This window comes from Myxocyprinus asiaticus, chromosome 46 (genome assembly GCF_019703515.2).
Source record: "Myxocyprinus asiaticus isolate MX2 ecotype Aquarium Trade chromosome 46, UBuf_Myxa_2, whole genome shotgun sequence".
NCBI classification, from domain to species: Eukaryota; Metazoa; Chordata; class Actinopteri; order Cypriniformes; family Catostomidae; genus Myxocyprinus; species Myxocyprinus asiaticus.
This window is the reverse complement of record NC_059389.1, coordinates 3,944,876-3,968,490: the sequence shown is the minus strand read 5'-3', so window position 1 is coordinate 3,968,490 and position 23,615 is coordinate 3,944,876. Positions and strand designations below refer to the sequence as shown.

The window sequence follows — 23,615 nt, the reverse complement described above, 5'->3', positions numbered from 1 at the left end:
TTAAAACAGTTTTATAAATGAAGTCAAAGAATAATATCAAATGTTCTGGGTGAGACTGGGTTTAATTTGGGTGGACCCAGGCCCACCCCGGCCCACCCTTTGCTATGCCACTGCTTGTAATTGACATTATGCCACAAATGCTGTCGATTGAGCTTAATTTATTGAACCTGGAATATTTCTTTTAAAAAAAAGGGTGCAACTGAAATTTTATAGAAATGCTGTAAGTTTGCACATTGCACAGAATCACACAAATACATGCATACATCAGTAAACCAACTTATCTCGCTGAACTCGTTTGCATTCATGCTCTGTACTATTTTAATATTTCATAAATGCTGTAGTATCACTGTTACCTTATATCAGATTTTAAAAAGAAATTGCGCCATGGCAATTTATCGATAATCTGTACTGCAGCACGTTTCTCTCCCCGCGTTTTTCCTCGCCACATTTCTTCAATGGCTAGTCAATTCACTTCCTGATTTGAGTTGAGTGACGGCAGCTTCAACTAATCAAACGCGCGGAATGAAGCGGTAAGTTTGTATGATTGGCTGCGCGCTGTATGGTGGGCGGGTCTTAACAGCTCGTGTTTTCTTCGAGGGGGGAAAGCGCTGTTGGAGCGTTTCGCGGCCTTGAATCTACTTTATAGGAATGAAAAAGGAATAAACACAAGTTTGTTTCGTACTTTTCCATGCAACAGGCAGAAAACGTTGGATAAAGCACAAAACGGAGGTCACGGGATGGTTAAATGGTTTGCATTATTGAAATCACATGTACTGCTTGTGTAACTACAAAGGCTGTTGCATTTGTTAATGCAGACGGTTGTTTATGGACAGGCCGCAGTTATTAGACCAATGCTTTACTGCATGAACCAGGAGATTTGTGAGTGTTTTGTGAGTCAAAATATTAGCAGCTCCATAGTCTTTGCTGTTGTATATGGATCTGAAGCGCCTGGCAGCATTAGGTGGCCTTGGATGTATGGATTTGCGGAGAAATGCACACGCATACAGTTAAAAGACAGACATTAAATGTCCCTCAGAGACTTCCCACTCATCATCTCACCTGTCTGCTTCATTATTTTGGCTAGACGAGGAATATTCTGTTTAATTTTATAATGCAAAGTCGTTGCATGCTCCACAAATGCATCCACACCAAAGGCATTTGCTTCCAATAAGAAAGGATATCACAAATCTTAAAGAAACAGTTTGATTTTTGTAAATCATTTTTTAAAAATGTAAATAAAGTTTGTGACTAGGTAATTCTGTAAAAAGAGGTCATATAAAGTACATATTGGCACGTTTTCAAGTTTAGGCTATGTTTGGATTTGCATACTACTCTTACTATTTCATGTATACTGGGCGTAGCATGCTAATTATCTGTATGCATGGTGGTACATTACCGTAGTAGAGTTCAGAATGGCATACTACCATACTACTTTTACTAGTTCTGGCGTATCTGTATATGACCGAGTAGTATGCCATTTTGTACTACCATACTACTCTTACTAGTTCTGGCACATCTGTATATGACCGAGTAGTATGCCATTCTGTACTACCATACTACTCTTACTAGTTCTGCCGTATCTGTATATGACCGAGTAGTATGCCATTCTGTACTAACATACTACTCTTACTAGTTCTGGCATATCTGTTTATGACCGAGTAGTATGCCATTCTGAACTCAGTTGACCACTTTTGTCAGGATGAGCTTGAATCGAAGCACACTGCATGGAGTACTGTATCCCACAATGCAGTGTACTTGACCTGACCTTCCATTTCCAGTGTGACAAGTGAACTGGAACTGTGGCCACAATTTTTAAGAGCTCTATTTTGACTCATTATTTGATTGGGTGGACAAAAGTTAAAAGGCGTGGTCATCTATATCGTACACCTTCGCACGATGAAATTCCGCAGGCGAAGTGGGAATCTGCGCGATTGTGAATTTCGCGCAATGGACTTCCGGTGGCAAAGAATTTCTGCTCGCTGTTTTTACATGGCGTTCAAGTTTGATTAATTTTGACAGGTGAATTTGTTTAAAGTGCAGCATTAAAAAGAGGCTTTTTGCTGGTTTCACACATGCACAACACCAACCTACACCATCTTCGCTTGTGGAATGTCGCAGTGCAAAGTTAACGAGACTGCCCCTTAGCAAAGTTTTACTCTAAATTTAATTTAAAAATGGCACATGACCAAATTATTCCAAGATAACTGAACGACATGAGTGTAACGTAATGACGTCATGTGACAACAATGTAGCATACTACCGTTTGAAACGTTTAGCATTGCTTACTTTATCACGTACTATTTTTAGAAATAGTAGGCAGTATGCAGTAAATACTTCCCAGGATTCAGTTGGTTTTCCATTCCGAACACGGCCTAAGGCTAAATCCATAATAAAATGTTTTTGTTTGAAAACGTATTCATTTCGCTCCACACTAGAACAGTGGTTTTCTCCTCCAAAAACGGAGACTTTCAAAAACGCGTAGAAAATTGAAAACAGAGGTTCCAAACTTAACAGATTAGTATGAACTTCACCTTTTCCAATGGGCTGGTCATCAGGTAATACTGGTCAACAGGAATATCAGCATTCTTCATTAAAACTATGTGCATGTTTGTGTGTTTTGTTGTTTTATAGGTGTTGAGAAATCACGCATGATTTTAAGTGTATGGAGAGAATGTAGAGGAGAGACGTGAATACAATCAGCTTCTGATTTTTTATAAATTTCATTTCTTTGAGACGATGGCCTACCCATATTATAGCTCACTAAACCGGGCTCAGCTCACCTTTGAATATCTGCACACAAACTCGTAAGTACCCATGTTTTTGCCTTTGTGTGTGAGGATTGAGATTGAGCTTGATAGGACTGCGTCTTAAATGACATTGTTTTGTTGTTGTTGTTGTTGTTGTTGTTGTTGTTTTTTATATATTTCACTGAAAAACATGTACCCCAAAGTTTATGGGGTAATAATAATAATAATAATAAAAAGTATATTCTTATTTCAACTTTGCTCGATGGGTTGGGTTGTTTTTGCACAGTGGTTTTCGGACCATTCCTATTACAGACATTTCCTGAAACTGGATACATAATACCACAAGCATTGGTGGAAGAATACCTACTGTATACTTGGTTTGAAATAATAACAGCTTTGGTGCCGTTTGAAGTGATTAGATCAGGGGTCTCAGAACTACTGGCCCACAGGCCAAATTCAGCATCAAAAATAGTTTTAGACAGTCCTTAACTGTTAATAGAGGTATGAAGAAAGTGGCAATAACGGATGTATAACATTTAAAATGCATGCATTTTTCTTGTATGCACGCCAGCACACTTTTTTTACTCGACTGTTTATTTTATTGCCAACAGGACAACCCACGAGTTTCTATTTGGAGCTTTGGCCGAACTCGTGGATAACTCGAGGTATAAACATTGTGTTTTACATCAATGATTTCACATGTAGTAGAAGACATTTAAGAATCATTAAAATTATTTGCAGTATTAAAGTGAACTGAACATCCACTCCATTTTTTGTCTACAGAGACGCAAACGCCACACGGATAGACATCTACACAGGTTGGATACCGTAATGTACAAAATAGTTAATTCTGATCATTTCAACATTGGCTTTAAACATATTAATTTTGTTGTAATTGTACAATGACTTAAAAGATTGCTAAACACATCCTCATGCTGTCGATTTTTCTTAAATTTCCATCTTACCGTAGTAAATTGTTAATAATCATTTGTTACGACCAATCAGAGAAGAGACCAGACCTGAGAGGCGGGTTTATGCTCTGTTTCCTTGACGATGGCACTGGAATGGAACCCAGTGAGTAAAGCAAAGAAAATGAAACCTATCGTTCCAAAAACGCAACCAGATTTCATACCCAGTGCAGTTTTTGTACCTCAGTGACGACAACAGAACTGTTTTGAATAGGTGAAGCCACGCACGTTATCCAGTTCGGCAAATCGAGCAAACGGTTCCCAGAGTCTACTCACATTGGCCAATATGGAAATGGGTTAAAGTCGTAAGTATCATTACTCTTTTATCGATACAATCGGGAACTGCCTTCGTATACTTTGGTCAGGGTACTCAGCATATTTAATTTTTCGTGTTTAAAAATGAAGGTTGTGAGAGAGAGACTAACCATCCGCTCAATGGTTTGTGCTTCTTGATTGTATTATCTAGATTTTAATGTTTTTGGAATGCCGTATTTCATCCCTCATGACCTTGTTTTCATTCATGAAAAAAGAAATTTGCCGTCAACCCTTTATAAGAACTATTCCATAAATCATTGGTTATTTTTTAGTCACTATTTAGTTTTTTTTATAGATGAACATCTTGGTCTTTTTCTTAGGGGTTCAATGCGTATTGGGAAGGACTTCATCCTCTTCACCAAAAAAGACGACAAATTAACATGTTTGTTTTTGTCACGAACATTTCATGAAGAAGAGGGTCTGGACGAGGTAGGATGTTAAGGCCGAAACATACTCTACGCAAGTATGTGAACTCAGAAGCTTGAAGCTCTGTGTGTAGTTGCGTTCCAAAATGTGTCGGAGTGCAATTCATAACAACGCAATTACGCGATGCATTCTCAACATTGCCACAAGGGGTGCTATAGCGAGATTATAGAGTTTTCTCTTTCAAGTCAACTACTGTCATGGCGGAGCAACAGTTTGAAGAGAATATAGTTAAGCAAGTAAGTTGAAGTCAGTATATTTAAAGCAATATACCTGAATTATAACACCCAGTTTAATGGCTCAAACTTTTGAAGGTAACTCTATCGCCCCCTTGAGTTACCGCCAAAGCAATGCAAAAACGCACATTATGAATAGTATGTTCAACCAGACCGCACGTTGGCCAAGCATTTGCATCTGCGTATTTGTGTAAAGTGTGTTTCTGGCTTTAATCTTTGGTTTAGAAACACACAAATACACTCATTCTGAGATTAGAGCAGCATTTCTAAATATTTTATTTGCCTATTGTAGGTGATTGTTCCATTGCCCAGTTGGGATGCGAAGACCCAGCAGCCTCTGACTCAAGACTCTGAGAAATACGCGATCGAGACCGAACTGATCTTTAAGTACTCTCCCTTTAAGAATGAAGAGCAGCTATTTCGGCAGTTCAAGAAGATTGAGGGACCCAGTGGTTAGTTGCACAACATGCCCCGTGTTTATGGTTAACCATATTAGACATTCTGCTCAATGTCTTGTGATTAGTAGGGATGATAAATCTGAGTGTGTACATGTGTATTTAGGCACTTTAGTTGTAGTTTACAATCTGAAGCTGATGGATAACAGAGAGCCAGAGTTGGATGTGGAAACGGACCACCAGGATATTCTAATGGCCGGGACACCCGTAGAGGGAGTGTAAGTTATTTTACAGTTTTTTCTAGACTGCAAAAGGTGGCAGAAATCCTACAGTGAGCATTCGACTTTACTAGTTCAGAGAGCTGGAGTGACATTAAGTGGAGGGGTTTTGGTGATGCTTACGCTTGTGTGTTTGTGTTGTAAACAGGAAGCCGGAGAGAAGGTCCTTCCGTGCGTATGCTGCTGTCCTTTACATCGACCCTAGAATGAGGATCTTTATCCAGGGTCACAAAGTCAGAACCAAGAGATTGTCCTGCTGCCTATATAATCCTAGGTATACACCTTAAGAAATACCTACCTTTGAGATAGTTGCGAAAAATCCCAAATATAAAATATAAGGACATATAAAAACCAATGACAAATATATACACTCATTTTAGCAACACAACCTGTTTTCTTGACTTTCAGGATGTACAAATACACATCAACACGCTTTAAAACCCGCGCTGAGCAGGAGGTGAAGAAGGCGGATCACCTCGCAAAACTTGGTGAGTTTTACACCAGTCCACAGAAACAGCCTAAACAGGACTAGAATCCCGGGTTAAGAGAAGTTGACCGGATTTGTGGGTTTTGACGACATTTCTTTTATCAAACCATTTCTGCTTTCAATCTATGCAAATACAGAACTGCAACGTTTTGACAGAGGATATAATTGCTCATGTCCATACGCACACACAGGCCTCCAGGAATGTTTATAAATGAAGCAATGATCTTTTGAACCCTTTCCTTGATTCAAATTGTAATGGAAAATGTAGTTTATTTCAGCCTGGATTCTTAGTGAAGTGAGAACTCCCTCACTCATTTCTTGTTTCTGTTTTTTGTATGTTTTTGTGACTTTATCTCTAGCTGAGGAGAAGGCGAGGGAGTCCGAGAGTAAAGCTCGTGCTCTGGAGTTAAAACTTGGTGATGATTTATCCAAAGAGGCCAGGGTAAGATCCCATAACCACCCAAACACACTCCAAACCCTTCGTTGTGTGAAATTCAAGGCATTATCAAAATTCTTACCTGTTGGATAATATGGGGCAGTGGTTTGTAATAGCTTTCTGTTGTCATGCCTGAAAGAAAAATAATGATACAGTATACACCCTTTGATAATTGAACATCATTGGACAATTTGACAATATAAACGTCCTCTCACTTTCAACTGCTTTTATTTTCAGCAAACTTAACATGTGTAAATATTTGTATGAACATAAAAAGATTCAACAGCTAAGACATAAACTGAACAAGTCTCACAGACATGTGACTAACAGAAATTGAATAATGTGTCCCTGAAAAAAGGGGGGGTCAAAATCTAAAGTAACAGTCAGTATCTGGTGTGGCCACCAGCTGCATTAAGTACTGCAGTGCATCTCCTCCTCATGGACTGCACCAGATTTGCCAGTTCTTGCTGTGAGATGTTACTCCACTCTTCCACCAAGGCACTTGCAAGTTCCTGGACATTTTTGGGGGGAATGGCCCTAGCCCTCACCCTCTGATCCAACAGGTCCCAGAAGTGCTCAATGGGATTGAGATCCGGGCTCTTCGCTGGCCATGGCAGAACACTGACATTACTGTCTTGCAGGAGATCATGCACAGAACGAGCAGTATGGCTAGTGGCATTGTCATGCTGGAGGGTCATGTCAGGATGAGCCTGCAGGAAGGGTACCACATGAGGGAGGAGGAGGTCTTCCCTGTAACGCACAGTGTTGAGATTGCCTGCAATGACAACAAGCTCAGTCCGATGCTGCTGTGACACACCGCCCCAGACCATGACGGACCCTCAACCTCCAAATCGATCCCGCTCCAGAGTACAGGCCTCGGTGTAACGCTCATTCCTTCGATGATAAACGTGAGTCCGACCATCACCCCTGGTGAGACAAAATCGAGACTCGTCAGTGAAGAGCACTTTTTGCCAGTCCTGTCTGGTCCAGCGAAGGTGGGTTTGTGCCCATAGGTGATGTTGTTGCAGGTGATGTCTGATAAGGACCTGCCTTACAACAGGCCTACAAGCCCTCAGTCCAGCCTCTCTCAGCCTATTGCGGACAGTCTGAGCACTGATGGAGGGATTGTGCGTTCCTGGTGTAACTCAGGCAGTTGTTGTTGCCATCCTGTACCTGTCCTGCAGGTGTGATATTCGGATGTACTGATCCGGTGCAGGTGTTGTTACACGTGGTCTGCCACTGCGAGGATGATCAGCTGTCCTTCCTGTCTCCCTGTAGTGCTGTCTTAGGCGTCTCACAGTACGAACATTGCAATTTATTGCCCTGGCGACATCTGCAGTCCTCATGCCTCCATGCAGCATGCCTAAGGCACGTTCACGCAGATGAGCAGGGACCCTGGGCATCTTTCTTTTGGTGTTTTTCAGAGTCAGTAGAAAGGTCTCTTTAGTGTCCTTTAAGTTTTTATAACTGTGACCTTAATTGCCTACCGTCTGTAAGCTGTTAGTGTTTTAACGACCGTTCCACAGGTGCATGTTCATTAATTGTTTATGGTTCATTGAACAAACATGGAAAACATTGTTTAAACCCTTTACAATAAAGATCATAATAAAGTTATTTGGACAGTGTCCTGAAAAAGTTTATATATATACACTATATTGCCAAAAGTATTCGCTCACCCATCCAAATAATTGAATTCAGGTGTTCCAATCACTTCCATGGCCACAGGTGTATAAAATGAAGCACCTAGGCATGCAGACTGCTTCTACAAACATTTGTGAAAGAATGGGCCGCTCTCAGGAGCTCAGTGAATTCCAGCGTGGTACTGTGATAGGATGCCACCTGTGCAACAAGTCCAGTCGTGAAATTTCCTCACTACTAAATATTCCACAGTCAACTGTCAGTGGTATTATAACAAAGTGGAAGCCATTGGGAATGACAGCAACTCAGCCACGAAGTGGTAGACCACGTAAAATGACAGAGCGGGGTCAGCGGATGCTGAGGCGCATAGTGCGCAGAGGTTGCCAACTTTCTGCAGAGTCAATCGCTACAGACCTCCAAAGTTCATGTGGCCTTCAGATTAGCTCAAGAACAGTGCGTAGAGAGCTTCATGGAATGGATTTCCATGACCGAGCAGCTGCATCCAAGCCATACATCACCAAGTGCAATGCAAAGCGTTGGATGCAGTGGTGTAAAGCACGCCGCCACTGGACTCTAGAGCAGTGGAGACGCGTTCTCTGAAGTGACGAATCACGCTTCTCCATCTGGCAATCTGATGGATGAGTCTGGGTTTGGCGGTTGCCAGGAGAACGGTACTTGTCTGACTGCATTGTGCCAACTGTGAAGTTTGGTGGAGGGGGGATTATGGTGTGGGGTTGTTTTTCAGGAGCTGGGCTTGGCCCCTTAGTTCCAGTGAAAGGAACTCTGAATGCTTCAGCATACCAAGAGATTTTGGACAATTCCATGCTCCCAACTTTGTGGGAACAGTTTGGGGATGGCCCCTTCCTGTTCCAACATGACTGTGCACCAGTGCACAAAGCAAGGTCCATAAAGACATGGATGAGCGAGTTTGGTGTGGAAGAACTTGACTGGCCTGCACAGAGTCCTGACCTCAACCCGATAGAGCACCTTTGGGATGAATTAGAGCGAAGACTGCGAGCCAGGCCTTCTCGTCCAACATCAGTGTCTGACCTCACAAATGCACTTCTGGAAGAATGGTCAAAAATTTCCATAAACACACTCCTAAACCTTGTGGAAAGCCTTCCCAGAAGAGTTGAAGCTGTTATAGCTGCAAAGGGTGGGCCAACGTCATATTAAACCCTATGGATTAAGAATGGGATGTCACTTAAGTTCATATGCGTCTAAAGGCAGATGAGCGAATACTTTTGGCAATATAGTGTGTATATATATATATATATATATATATATGTTTATTTATTTTTACATTTCAATATATTTTGATGGTTAAGACTAGAGATCGGCCGATAATCGGTTTTGCTGAGGTTTTTAAATGATTTTTACACTTACAGTATATATTGTATTACCTATATTATTATTATTATTATTATTAAAATATTTATAGGCTAATGGTATTTTGTTTTTAATGTTGTATTGTAATGATTTTTTTTTTGTTACCATTGTGCATAATGGCATACATAAAACAATTGTTAAATATCGATACTGCATATCGGTTATTGGACATGTGAACAAAAATAATCGGTTTAATCTGTAATCGGTTGTAAAAAAAAAAAAAAATCAACATTGGTCCATCTCTATGATATGTAATTTAAAATATTAATTTATTTTGATGGTTAAGACTAAAAATCAACCGATAATCGGTTTTAACTGATATTTACGCTTCTATAATAACATATCGGTTATTGGATATAAAAACAATATGTAAACATAATGCGTATCGGTTGTAAAAAAAAAAAAAGAATTGATCTCTAGTTAAGAATTTCTAATCATGCGTCAAATAGAATAGTTCTGTCGAGTCTATGGAATTACTTTTGAAGTGACCTACAACACCAGCTTCTCTCTTAGTCCTGTTTTTTCCTTCAGAATTTATTTGAATACTTTATAAATCCCATGGAGAAATTTGCATATTCACCGCACTGCAGAACAACATTGCTGAACTATGCCAATGATCTTTCTGGATTCAGATGTACAGTTAACGGGGTTTTCTTTCTATGGATGATTCCAGGCCGCGCTAAGAAAAGCACAAGATTCGGCTGTGATGTTACGTGCAGAAGCTACCAGAAAACAAGCCATCCATGCATCCAAACAAAAGTAACAACACACTATTGAGTGTTTGAATTTAAAAGCCTTTCCATCTAATGTCTGATATTGTTTTTTATTGTCTTATTTGTGGTACTTAATATCATCTTTAGCCTAATATCCCTGTAAACACACTGATATTGACTATTGTAACTTTTTCTCTGATATCAGAGCTTTGAAGGAGCCTAAGGAGCTGAACTTTATCTTTGGCGTGAACATCGAAAGACGAGACCAGGACGGAATGTTTGTATACAACTGCAGCCGTCTCATTAAGATGTATGAGAAAACGGGACCGCAGCTGGAAGGAGGAATGTGAGCATAACATATACACACACACAGAGACGGCATCACTCAAACTGTAACATGTAACAACAGCATTAAAAATCACTGACATACCAGAGAATAGCTTATTTTGTGCAATGTAGATGGCCAGTGTATATATGTGTTTATCAGGGCATGTGGCGGTGTTGTAGGAGTGGTGGATGTTCCCTATCTAGTATTGGAACCAACACACAACAAGCAGGACTTTGCAGATGCTAAAGAATACAGACATTTACTTAGAGCCATGGGAGAATATCTCGCACAATACTGGAAGGACATTAGTATAGGTATAGTGTTTGTCTTTATGTTTTTGGTGGTCTCACTTGTTTGTTTGTGCATTCCAAAAGGGCAGACATCTCTAAAAATATAAATTTCCATTTTTAATGATTCATTTTTAATAGTTTACAGTCATTTTTTGTTGTTTATGTCTGTAATTCAACATTAGCTTTATTCAAATTTTATGAGATTGATAGTCAGTAATGTGACTAAAACAGCTTATAATGTAAATTGAACATTTCCTTCAACAGCTCAGAAAGGTATAGTGAAATTCTGGGATGAATTTGGTTATTTGTCGGCCAACTGGAACTCCGTCCCATCCAATGAACTTCGGTTTCGCCGACGGAGAGCCATGGAGATACCAGTCACCATCCAGTGTGGTATGAACATAAACAACGACTCAACACTTCACACCAGTTTCCTTTAGCATGCCTTAAACACATTTATAGATTTTGATCAAACCCCTTACCCTAAATACTTTATTTGTCCCGCACCGTTTGAGTTATGGACAAGAATGATACCTCGAATTGTGCGACTTAAGGAAAGGTTTGCTATTTTTTTTCTATGCAAATGGACTTAAGATTGTTGCCTGGTCGGCAATAAAATGGGCAAAAAAATGCCTTAGTTTTACATTGAAGAAGGAACACAAGCCATATCAAGAGACCAGAATTTAATATTGACTTCATATTGGGCTATTTTGACTTAGTTCCATAAGAAACCACTTTGCAACCACTAGAGCTAGACCGATATATCGGTTTTACCGATTAATCGGTGCTATAGTTGCTTTTTGGAACTGTCGGTTATCAGTAAAAATCTATGCCAGTAGTTGCCGATATTTGCATTTTGGAACTATCGGTTATTGGCAAAAATCTATGCCGATAGTTGCTGATATTTGCTTTTTGGAACTATCGGTTATTGGCAAAAATCTATGCCGATAGTTGCCGATATTTGCTTTTTGGAACTATCGGTTATTGGCAAAAAATCTATGCCGATAGTTGCCAATATTTGCTTTTTGGAACTATCGATTATTGGCAAAAAATCTATGCCGATAGTTGCCGATATTTGCTTTTTGGAACTATCGGTTATTGGCAAAAATCTATGCCGATAGTTGCCGATATTTGCTTTTTGGAACTATCGGTTATTGGCGTAAATCTATGCCGATAGTTGCCGGTATTTGCTTTTTGGAACTATCGGTTATTGGCAAAAATCTATGCCGATAGTTGCCGATATTTGCTTTTTGGAACTATTGGTTATTGGCAAAAAAAATCTATGCCGATAGTTGCCGATAGTTTTTTATTTATTTATTGTTATTGTTATTATTATTATTGTAGCTATTGCTATAGCTCTTGTAGCTATGTCTGTGCCCGTCAAAGAAAGAAAAGACTAAGAATTTTTTTTAAACAGTCTATAAAATGATTTTAAAAACTATCATTGATTAATCTGTTATCTGCATTTCAACCACCGTAGTTATCCGTTTCTGCAAAATTCACTATCTGTCACAATCGGTAAAGGTCATGATCACATCATCTTAGCATCATAATGGCAACTGTAGGAGCCATTGTATATAAATGTATGTGTAATGCATGTATTTTGGGCTGTCACCACAGGAGAGCAGTATATGCACAGAAAGGGGTATTATATCAGGTGTTCACACAGAGGTAGAAGGAGGCTTGGGTGGTGGGAACATACGGTTCTTACCATGCTCATGCTCATGCACATGCTAACAGACACAGCAACTCTAAGGTAAACTCTTGTAAATAATGTATATATTGTAAATATTTCAACTGTGTCAATAAATGGGAACACAACCCAAACGCATCTATAAAGCATGGACATTGGATTATAGGTGTGCGTAAAGAACACCCTTACACCCAAGCTGGCAGCTACAGTGGAAATAAAATTGAGGATAGCTGACACTACAGCAACTTCTGGAGAATTATGTAAAAATCTAATTTAATTCTTTCTCTTCCTGTAGATAAGTGTTTAAAGTGGCGGACATTGCCGTTTCAGATGGACGCCGTGGACAAACGTTACCCAGACAGTTGGGTGTGTCTCATGAATCCAGATGGAACTCAGGACAGGTTGAGAAACTAGACACCAGACAATGTCCAAGTGTGAATGGTTTTGTGGTTTCTTCCTTTCTCATTCTGTTTTTGTTTTCTTTACTGTTAGATGTGATGCCTCTGAGCAGAAGCAGAATTTGCCCATTGGTGTGTTGAAAAAAGACATCAAAACAACAGAGGACAAACAGAAAGATCTGTCTCAGAAGATCCGCCAACAGCAGGAAAAACTAGAAGCCCTGCAGGTCCCTATCTGTCTATCATCTCAGCTCTGTTCAAAGCCCCTCTGTGTCTCTTTAATATTAATTAATCCTTCATATCTCCTAATTTAGAAAACAACAACAATAAAATCTGCAGTAGATATAAAACAGCTCCCACCAGCAATCACAGCAAAACCCACAGAAGAGCGTACACCTCAGGTACTGTGTGTGTGTCTTATATATTTGTGAATGAATCTTAAGAAAACTTGTCCAGGTTACATTTCACACCAAAATGTTTTTTTTTTCTTTTTTTAGAAAATTAGGCCTGTTTATAGTACTATTAAGATTTGAGCATTATTCTAAAATCTTCATTACTATACAGTTACGTAATGTATTCATTTGGCAGATACAGTGGCAAGAAAAAGTATGTAAAGCCTTTAGAATTACCTGCATTTATGTATAAATTTGTCTGAAAATCTGGTTTGATCTTCGTTTGTTACAATAGTGAACAAACATTTTTTTTAACTAGTAACACATAAATTATTGTATTGTTCTTGTACATACTGAATACATCATTCAGACATTCACAGTGTAGATTGGAAAAAGTATGTAAACCCTTAGGCTAAAGACGTCAACAAAAGCTAATTAGAGTCAGGAGTTGGCAAACCTGGCATCCAATTAATGAAATGAGATTGGAGGTGTGGGTTAGAGCTATTTTGACTTATAAAAAGCAATTTACTGTTTTCAAGAAGCATCTGCTGACGTGGACCATGCCTCACAAAAAAGAGATCTCAGAAGATCTACGATCAAAGAATTGTTGCTTAGCATAAATCCTTAAAAAGGTTTCAAAGTTATCTCAAAGTGCTTAGATGTGCATCTGTCCACAGTTAGACAAATTGTCTATAAATGGAGATGATTTAGTACTGTGGGTACTCTCACTAGAAGTGGCCGTTCAGCCAAGATGACTCAAAGGGTACACGTCAGAATGCTCAATGTGGTAAAAACCCTAGAGTGACAGCTAAAGACTTGAAGGAATCATTGGAACTGGTTAACATCTCTGTTCATGAGTCTACTATACAGAAAACATTAAAGAGACATGGTGTCCATGGCAGGACACCACGAAGGAAGCCGCTGCTTTCCACCAAAATCATTGCTTGCGCACCTGATATTTGCCAAAGACCTCCTTGACACTCCTCAACACTACTGGGAAAATGTTTTGTGGACTGATGAAACAGGTTGAATTGTTTGGGAAGAACATACAGCACTCTGTATGGCGTAAAAAGGACACCGCATACCAACATGAAAACATCATCCCACCGGTGAAGTATGGTGGAGGGAGAATCATGATTTGGGGCTGCTTTGTTTCTTGGGGCCTGGACCATTTTCCATCATCAAGGATATCCTACAGGACAATTTCAGGGTGGCTGTGCACCAGCTGAAGCTCAGTAGAAGTTGGGTGATTCAGCAGGACAATGACCCTAAACATTGAAGTAACTCCACTACAGAATGACTTCAGAAAAAGAAAATTCACCTTTTGGAGTGTCCCAGTCAGAGCCCAGACCTTAACCCAATAGAGATGCTGTGGAATGACCTCAAAAGAGCCGTTCACATCAGATATCCTAAGAATATGTCTGAGCTGAAGTAGTTCTGTAAGAATAAATGGTCCAAAATTTCTTCTGAATGTTGATCAGGTCTAATCCGCAGCTACTGGAAATGCTTGGTTGAGGTTACTGCTGCCAAATGAGGATCGATCAGTTATTAAATCCAACGGTTCACTTACTTTTTCCATAGCACTATGAATGTTTAACGAGATGTATTCAATAAAGACATGAAAGATTATAATTGTTTGTGTGTTTTTAACTTAAACACATTGTGTTTGTCTATACTTGTGACTTTGATGAAGATGAAATCATATTTTATGACCAATTAATGTAGAAAACCAGTTAATTCTAAAGGGTTCATATACTTTTTCTTGCCTCTGTACATTTATCCAAAGTGACTTACAGTGCAATTCCCATTATTTTAAATAGTGATTCTCATTAGAGTTACTGTATTAGAGTATAAAAAAAAAAACTGTTTTTTTTATTTATTTATTTATCAGTTTAATCAGCATAAAGGCAGTACAACAAATACCAACATGATGTATAGCTACTTTAAAATATAAATAATATATAATGAATTATTTATTTGTTGCATTACCATAATGAGAATGTTTTTTTTTTTTGCATTGCATTGCATTGCAGCAATGTGAATTTTGGAGGAAATGTTTAAAAAAATCTTAATTGTCCTAAAAAAAAAACAAAAGGGGGGGCTTAATTTTCTTCATGCAAATTACATTTTCTTCCTCTTGATTTTAGGGAGAAATATGACTTGGTTCTTTATTTGATGCAAGATTGTATTTTTTATTTTTGTCCCTTATAGCCGACCCGCTCATCCCAGCGAGCAGCCCCCCGCCCTCGCTCACCTCCTCTCCCTGCAGCGGTCAGAAAAGCTGTCAGTCAGTCACCGGCAGCAAAAACTCCACCCCCTAAACCAACGCCACCATCACGACCTACTCGGACCCCACCAGCTCCTCCCCCACAACCCAAAGCTAAGCCGTCACCTGTTCCTGCCGCAAAGTCTACAAAACCCGCCCCCCAACTTGTAGCCCCGCCCCCAACTCCACCCTCAAAAGCACCAGCTCGCAGAAGTGCCACGCAGAGTCGCGCTGCGACAGTAAGTGATCTCACATACAGCCGAACAACTAAAATACATTCACATAAACTCTGCATTGCTGGTGTACTTTCAGTGTAATGTGCCGTTCACATTGAGGTTGCGAAGTCGCTGTACTTTTGGTGGCTAGTAGGCATCCTTTCTCGACTGCTGTATCACAAGGGTCCTGATGGATATTTAAAGAAGCCTAAATCTCCAATAATCTTTCAGAAGTGCCATAAAATCCACAAACAGAACTTTCTGGGCATTTCTTTTTCTTTTCTTTTTTTTTTTGTTAAATTTGAGTGAAGCGCCCGATCGTTTGTTTCTGTTATGATCTGTTATGAACCATATTCCAGACCTCAGAATTTTCAAACAGACTCGCTGATGTGCACCCGTGTTCGAAAGCCTTATTTTTACACAAAAACCAAACGAGCCAAACTGTAATGTCAAACGGATTTGGGTCCGCACCTAGTGTGAAAACGCTCCAAAGGTTCCTCTATCTTTATTGGTGTGTAATGTTACTCAAGTACGAAATGCCAATCTGTGAAATATCGCAACAAACTGATGTGTGAATTTCACACAAGTCATTTTCACAATACACATCATTTATGAACAGAAAATGATGCTGTTATGTCTGTAATATCTTAACAGTTTCATTGAAAAACGTAATTGAAAATCATGGCTTAAGATATCTTTATTTTGTGTAATTTGTGTTAGCCATCTTCCACCAAGACTGCAAACAAACAAACTCCAGCCACCAAGAAAGGCAATGCAAAGAAGGGTAGAGTCCAGGAAGAGGAAGCTGATGAGGAGCAAGAAGAGAGTGAAGAGGAGGAGGAAGAAGAAGAGGAGGAAGAAGAGGAGGAGGAGGAAGACAGTGCATCAGAAGAAGATGAGCCACAGCCCAAAAAATCGAAGATGGTGGCGTCTGTTCAGGGTCGAGGGAAAGCTGTCGTAGAGAAAACCCCAACACCACCTAAACAGACAAGCACAGAGGTACAATAGCAGCCTTACCACAGAGAAATTGTGATTCATTAATACTTAAGACAGGTTTAATTAATCTGAATTTCTCTCTTAGCATGTCACTAACAGCACTAATGAAGATCTGAAGAAAGACGCTGCAAAAAATGCTCAGAAAGGTAATATATATATATATATACAGAATATTTAATTCTGTTTCACACAATGATGGAAGAATGGAATAGTGGAATACCGTTTAGAGATGAAAAAACTGTTTGTGTGTTATAGATAAAGGCATTCTGGTAGAGGCGAAGGTGAACGGGGAATGGTTCACGGGTCGCGTTACTGCGGTTGAGACGGGGAAGGAGAGTGTACGCTGGAAGGTCAAGTTTGACTACGTTCCCATGAACACTCCAAGAGACCGCTGGTATGTACACACCGGCAACTACTGGACAATATTGTTATACTTATGTCACTATTCAATACAATGCAACAGTTGTGTGGTCTTGTTTGATTTTGTCCTGTACAGTGTCTCAGAAGCTGCTCTAACCTTACTGAGAAAACACCATTTCAGAACTTGTGCTGATTTATGTGACCTTTGAACTGAAGGAAATGAATGCACAAATAAATGAATGAAAATAAATGATTGATATATGGTTTTAAAGTATCGATGAAAAGCATGAAAGATGGCATCGCAAAATATTAGGGATGCACCGATGTATCGGCTGCCGATATTTATCAGCCAAATATTGACCAAATTAAAACCATCGGCATATCGGTAAAAAGTATAAAAACGCTGATATGAAAAACCGATGATTTATTTATAATTAATTAGTAACACACTTTGTAAAAACTCTGTGAATTTAAATGCATAATCCAGAAATAATAATAGCCACAATATCTAGAAGGGTTGGCACTCTTAAGAAAATGTAATATTTAATTTTTATTCTGTCTCGTTCTCACGTTAATGTGGAAAAAACGGCATAAATGGACATGAAAGTTGTGAAAGCGGCACTTACCTATAGGCTATATGATGAGGGAAACCATCTAAAACACTTTGAAACCAGCAGACTTCTGAGATATCGGTATGATATCCACTAATGCTGCATGATTGATTGAATTAAGATTAAAATCACAATATGGCCTTGAGCGATTACTAAACCTTAAAAGGCTATGTTTTACACTGCAAAAACAGAAGTGCAAAAATGTCTTAGAAGTACAAAATGTTTTTTCATATCAATCATCAAGTTATCATATTTTGTTATTTTTTGTAGCTGTTTATCTCTTTATCTTCTATTTATCTTTCAAAGTGGCTCTCTGTCAACAGATCCAATGTTCAATAGAAATTATTTTTTGTAAAACTGAAAAGGCTTTTGTACCTTAAGCATTCCTAAGTAAAATGGTGATCTAATGACAAAATATGGTAAGTGGCAAAATATCGGTGCCGTTATTGACCTATAGTTGTTGTTTTTTATCGATATCGGCCAAAAACGTTTCATATCGGTGCATCCCTACAAAATATGATTGTATATATTATGGAGCTAGAACAATGACTCAGCTTTGCTTGACCTTTGGCCTAGTTTGTTTACAGTCTGAATTTCTGAGATCTGAATGTAAGAGATTTGTATTTCTGAATTTCTTAATCTGAAAATGTAAGGCTGTATTTGTACACTGCCTGACCCCCCAAAAAAGTTGCATACTCTAATATTTTATTGGACTGCCTTTAGCTTTGATTACGGCACGCATTCGTTGTGGCATTGTTTCGACAAACTTATGCAACGTCACAACATTTATTTCCATCCAGAGTTGCATTAATTTTTGGCCGAGATCTTGTATTGATAACAGGAGAGTCGAACCACTCTGTAAAGTCTTCTCCAGCACATCCCAAAGACTTTCAATGGGGTTAAGGTCAGGACTCTGTGGTGGTCAATTCATGTGTGAAAATGATTCCTCATGCTCCCTGAACCACTCTTTCACAATTTGAGCATGATGAATCTTGGCATTGTCATCCTGGAATATGCCCGTGCCATCAGGAAAGAAAAAATCCATTGATGGGATAACCTGGTCATTCAGTATATTCAGGCAGTCAGCTCGCCTCAATCCGGGTGGCGGAAGACGAATCCCAGCTGCCTCCGCGTCTGAGACCACCAATCCGCGCATCTTATCACGTGGCTTGTTGAGCGCGTCGCCACGGAGACATAGCGCGTATAGAGGCTTCACACCATCCACCGCGGCATCCACGCTCAACTCACCACGCGCCCCACCGAGAACGAACCACATTATAGCGACCACGAGGAGTTTACCCCATGTGACTCTACCCTCCCTAGCAACCGGGCCAATTTGGTTGCTTAGGAGACCTGGCTGGAGTTACTCAGCACGCCCTGGATTCGAACTCGCGACTCCAGGGGTGGTAGTCAGCGTCAGTACTCGCTGAGCTACCCAGGCCCCTGCTGATAGTTGCTTTTTTGAATTTGGAATTATCGGTTATTGGTAAAAATCTTTTTTTTATTTCTCTGTCATTTCAAAATAAGAGTTATGGGCTTGTTTATAACTAAAAGTCCCATGTTATTCAAAAAATCTGGTTATTTGGTTTTTGGTTGCACAATAAAAACTATCGGCCGATTAATCTGTTATCGCCTTTTCCACTACCTTAGATATCGGTATTATCAAATTCCACTATCAGTTGACCTCTGCTAATTCCTCCTCTAATAATTTCAAAACAAAAAATCTGCTGTTTAAATAGGCAAATGTATATAATATGCCGCAAAAATCTTCAGTTTTGATAAATGTTAACAAATGTCCCCTTAAGTCATTGTTCTTGCTCCATAATATATATATAGTTTAATTTAAAAAAAAATGGTCTGAAATTTTAATTATTCTATGTTTTAATTAAAACATTTATATTTTGTATTGCAAATGTTTGTCATTTTTATTGGTGTTTAGTTTAATGTGTATGTTATGTTTTCAGGGTGTTTAAGGGCAGTGAAGACGTCCGTCTTATGCGTCCCGCCTCGCCAGAGTCTCGAAGTCCAGACACCAATCAGATTCCAGCACGTTCTGTAACCCCGCCCACCACTGCCGAGCCAGACACAACTCAGAGCGGGCCAAGCAGGGAGACGACAGAAGGCCTCGTCACCATGATGAGGTATGTTTGTGTGCTTCTGTTAATGAGATGTATTTTTGCGTGAATTTCACCCTGACATTCATGCTGATTGTTCCGCACAGGACGTTGCTACGGTATTTTTTCCCGCCAGATTTCCGAATCCCTAAAGATTCGGTGAACACTATGAGCGCCGAGGACCTTGTGGCCTTCCCCATCGTAAGTACAGACTGTGTGGAAGCCTTCAGAGATATTTAAAACCTTGTCTGGTCACTCTTGAGTCGACCACTACACTAAAATGGAAACATATGCAAACACTGAAAGACATTTTCTTTACAGAAAGAGTATTTTCAACAATATGAGGCTGGGCTGCAGAGTTTGTGTAACTCCTACCAGACTCGGGCAGAGTCACGGGCACGTGCTGTGGAGGAGAAGAGCAGCGGAGCAGAGGCTAAACTCAGAGAGTCTGAAGACAAACTTCGTAAACTACGAACGAACATCGTCGCTCTGCTGCAGAAAGTCCAGGAGGTCTGACGTACACGCACTCACATTAGTCCTGTTTCGAAACCTAGTGAGCTACCTTGCTGTCAACTGCCTACATAGGGAGCTGCCTTCCAAGGCAGCATCCGAACTGAAATGCAACCTCTTAAGTGTTTAATTTGGACCATTCTGCAACTAAAAAAAGCGCTACAACATAGCACTTCTGAAATTAAGCACAAAAATGTGGAACCCCTTTAGAAGATGGGGAGAGAATTATTTTCTGAAATAGATGTGTTCCCTCGCAATACTTTTATCCATCCCCTATGAAATGTAACCATGGGTTTACTAAAGTATCCATATTTTACCATGATATTCATAGTATAACCATAGTAATAACACAGGCAAACCAAAACAATGCTAATAAAAATCATATTTCTATTAACCACCATTTTTAATTTGTGGTACAAGTATGGTTTTTAAAACAAGTACGGGTTTTACTACAAATACCATAGTTGAACGATAGTTACTGTAGTAAAACCATATTTAATAGAGTTGGATCCTAGCATGTTGCTAAGCTAACAGTGTGATAATTTACTAACAATAAAAGCACATAGCTCACGCAAATATTGGGTAAAATGGTGTGTTTAAGTAGATTTATCTATCGGGAATGGGCATCACCATGTAGCAATCATGTGATGCTGCCTTAGGCAAAAAACAAAGATTTTAGACCATAATGTTGCTGCCTAGCTTTTGGAATAAATTTCAAGTAAGGAGTGATAAATTTGCTGTCTAGGTAGGCAGCTCCCTAGGTTTCGGAACCTAACCTAGTCTTCCTGTGCTTTAGCATTCACACAGATTCCTTTAAATCATTTTCATTCATGTATTTGTTTTTATTTTGTTCTCTAGGACATAGAGATCAGTAGTGATGATGAGCTGGATGCCTACATTGAAGATTTGGTCACCAAGGGAGAGTGAAACACTACATCTATTCTATTTTACCTTCCTTCATTTTCACTCTCTTCATTTGTGTTCCAATCATTTTACGTGTTCAGTCGGATGACCGGAGATGATTGCTGGTCGACCGCATCTTCATACCTGCCCAAATACTGTGACAGAAATCTGTAAAGCAGCAAGAACTTCATGGCCGACTTCAACGTAATCCTCCGTTCAAAAACACCACTAACACCGTCAACTCATTCCTGGAGCAGATAGCGTTTTCATTTTGGACCTTGTGGGCCGCGTGTGATGAGTGGAGATCAAACCAGTTTCCTAGTTTTCTTGGTAAATTGGTTTTACTCTTCACAGAGCTAAAGAGTTCATAATGTTGGCTGTTTTTAGGGTCTCAGTATTGTAAAGCTTCATTCTCAACCCTGAACTGCCGATTTCATGGAGTACGGAGATGTTCTCACAGCTTATAACGACTCTGCAAACCAGTTTGACTATAAGCGAGCTTGAAATGGGCTTTAACTTGCTGCTATGTATACGAATTGTTTCAAGTTTGAGTTACATCCCGTTTTTTCCACGTACTTGGACGCGACATCTAATTTGTGTTATTTTTATTTTTGTGTTAAGTTTTATCTCTCCATTTCCGTTTTTTGGAATAAACACTGATCTGATACTGTTAACCTCTTCAGTTACAGTATTTAGTCTTCTTCTTTATATCTGAGAATATTTTTAAAAAGTTTTATTAAAACAGTCCAATAAAGTTCAGGACGTACTTGTGGTCTGGTGGTGTTTGTATAAGAAAATAGCTTTCAGTTTATCATCTTGACTTTGTAACTTACATTCAATTGATTCATTTGATGAATACATTCAATAATATATACGTGATTATCTTTTAGAACCAACAGATTATGCTAGATTCCACATTTGACAGATCTCTTATTTTGAAAAGCTGCTAATTCAGTGTGAATAGAGCTGTTCAGCTTGTAGTCCAAAAACCTGGAAGAGAATTCGCCATGGGTTCCCTTTGGATTTTTCTATGGGTTTTTATAATGGGGTTATAATGGGGTTTTTGAACACAGACTAGGTCTGTGGTAAACATTACTTGATGATATGTTGACGTTTTGTTCAACAACATAAATGACACCATCATACCTCAAACGTGAATTTTGAAGACGTAATTATATACATTTTGTAATGTATGGCGGCTTCAAAATTCACGTTTGAGGTATGACTGTGTGTAATTTATGTTATAAAACAAAACGTTCACGTATCATCAAGTAATGTTTACCATAGACCTTATTTTTCTCAGCTATGCATTCACACATTTGATGCTGCGCATGCTCGGGGTCTCCGGAATGGCGTGAATTTCTGAAGTAACTTGAGAGAAAAATCTTTTTCACATCTTCAGCATTAGACAAGTGTTGGGTGTAATGCATTACTAAGTAATTAATTACTGTAATCTGTAGGACAAAGCAAATCTATCATTTCCCTACAGTTTGTGAGCTGCGGAGCATGAATTTTATCAAAAGACAACAATAATAGTCTTATAATAATTATGAGTTTCAATAACGTCCGTACGTTTTCATGTATAAAAAAAGTATCTACATATCTATTCACTTCAGTAAAAGTCAAAAGTGTTCTAAGAACACAGCAGATTTATCTTTTTTCCTAGTTTGTTGACTGCACACCAACATAGAGGTAAAAAAACAGGAGCTGATATTAAAAATAGCTTTACATTTTTAACACAGATCTAGTAGGGCCTGGGTAGCTCAGCGAGTATTGATGCTGACTATCACCCTTGGTGTCGCGAGTTCGAATCCAGGGCGTGCTGAGTGACTCCAGCCAGGTCTCCTAAGCAACCAAATTGGCCCAGTTGCTAGGGAGGGTAGAGTCACGTGGGGTAACCTCCTCGTGGTCATGATTAGTGGTTCTCGCTCTCAATGGGGCGTGTGGTGGGTTGTGCGTGGATTGCGGAGAGTAGCATGAGCCTCCACATGCTGTGAGTCTCCACAGTGTCATGCACAATGAGTCACATGATAAGATGCGCGAATTGACGGTTTCAGCAGCGGAGGCAACTGAGACTTGTCTTCCGCCACCCAGATTGAGGTGAGTAACTGTGTGTAAGGGGGTTCAGTGGAAAGGAGGCGGCGAGAACCGGCTTGACAACTTAAATAATAATTTAATAAACAATTTAACCAAAACCACACCACCATAAACACACACAGGACAGCTGCCTGTAATTCAATCTCTCTCTCGAACTGTCGTCCGCGGCCGCATTTATCCCTCGCGCGCCCCATCAGGCTGATTGGGGACCGGGCGTGCATCATTCCAGCCCGGCCCCGCCCTCCTCGACTCTACACTGTGCCACCACAAGGACCTAATAAGTAGTGGGAATTGGGCATTCCAAATTGGGAGAAATAAATAAAATGAAGACACATCTAGTAATCTGCTTAAATTGGCAAAAACAACCGACCAAACTATTACCTCACAAACATAATATAAAAAGCATAACTTAATGAA

The 23,615-nt window shown here is 39.5% G+C and overlaps 1 protein-coding gene across 4 annotated transcripts; it reads left to right on the top strand.

Annotated features, from left to right (window-relative positions):
- Positions 1 to 578: 578 nt before the first annotated feature.
- LOC127435952 (ATPase MORC2A-like) lies at positions 579 to 21,860 on the top strand. 4 transcript variants are annotated; one of them, XM_051689797.1, is made up of 27 exons: positions 579 to 748; positions 2,632 to 2,804; positions 3,359 to 3,412; positions 3,531 to 3,565; positions 3,753 to 3,821; positions 3,930 to 4,020; positions 4,351 to 4,459; positions 4,982 to 5,141; positions 5,251 to 5,362; positions 5,511 to 5,636; positions 5,771 to 5,850; positions 6,209 to 6,291; positions 9,986 to 10,071; positions 10,231 to 10,371; positions 10,513 to 10,667; positions 10,908 to 11,036; positions 12,632 to 12,737; positions 12,829 to 12,961; positions 13,049 to 13,135; positions 15,338 to 15,631; positions 16,328 to 16,606; positions 16,689 to 16,749; positions 16,859 to 16,997; positions 19,539 to 19,715; positions 19,796 to 19,889; positions 20,010 to 20,198; positions 21,057 to 21,860. In XM_051689797.1, the coding sequence occupies exons 2-27, from the start codon at positions 2,737 to 2,739 to the stop codon at positions 21,123 to 21,125; spliced, it is 3,126 nt and encodes a 1,041-aa protein (XP_051545757.1). In that variant the 5' UTR covers positions 579 to 748; positions 2,632 to 2,736; the 3' UTR covers positions 21,126 to 21,860. The 4 variants fall into 4 exon arrangements, with proteins under 4 accessions (XP_051545757.1, XP_051545758.1, XP_051545759.1 ...); XM_051689798.1 differs by having other exon boundaries at positions 579 to 879; XM_051689799.1 differs by having other exon boundaries at positions 579 to 890.
- Positions 21,861 to 23,615: the final 1,755 nt, after the last annotated feature.

Coding starts and splice junctions, on each gene's coding strand:
- LOC127435952 (XM_051689797.1), top strand. CDS start 2,737: ATGGCCTACCCATATTATAGCTCACTAAACCGGGCTCAGCTCACCTTT. Junction 3,822..3,929: donor TGGCACTGGAATGGAACCCA/GTGAGTAAAGCA, acceptor TGTTTTGAATAG/GTGAAGCCACGCACGTTATC. Junction 10,072..10,230: donor ATCCATGCATCCAAACAAAA/GTAACAACACAC, acceptor CTCTGATATCAG/AGCTTTGAAGGAGCCTAAGG.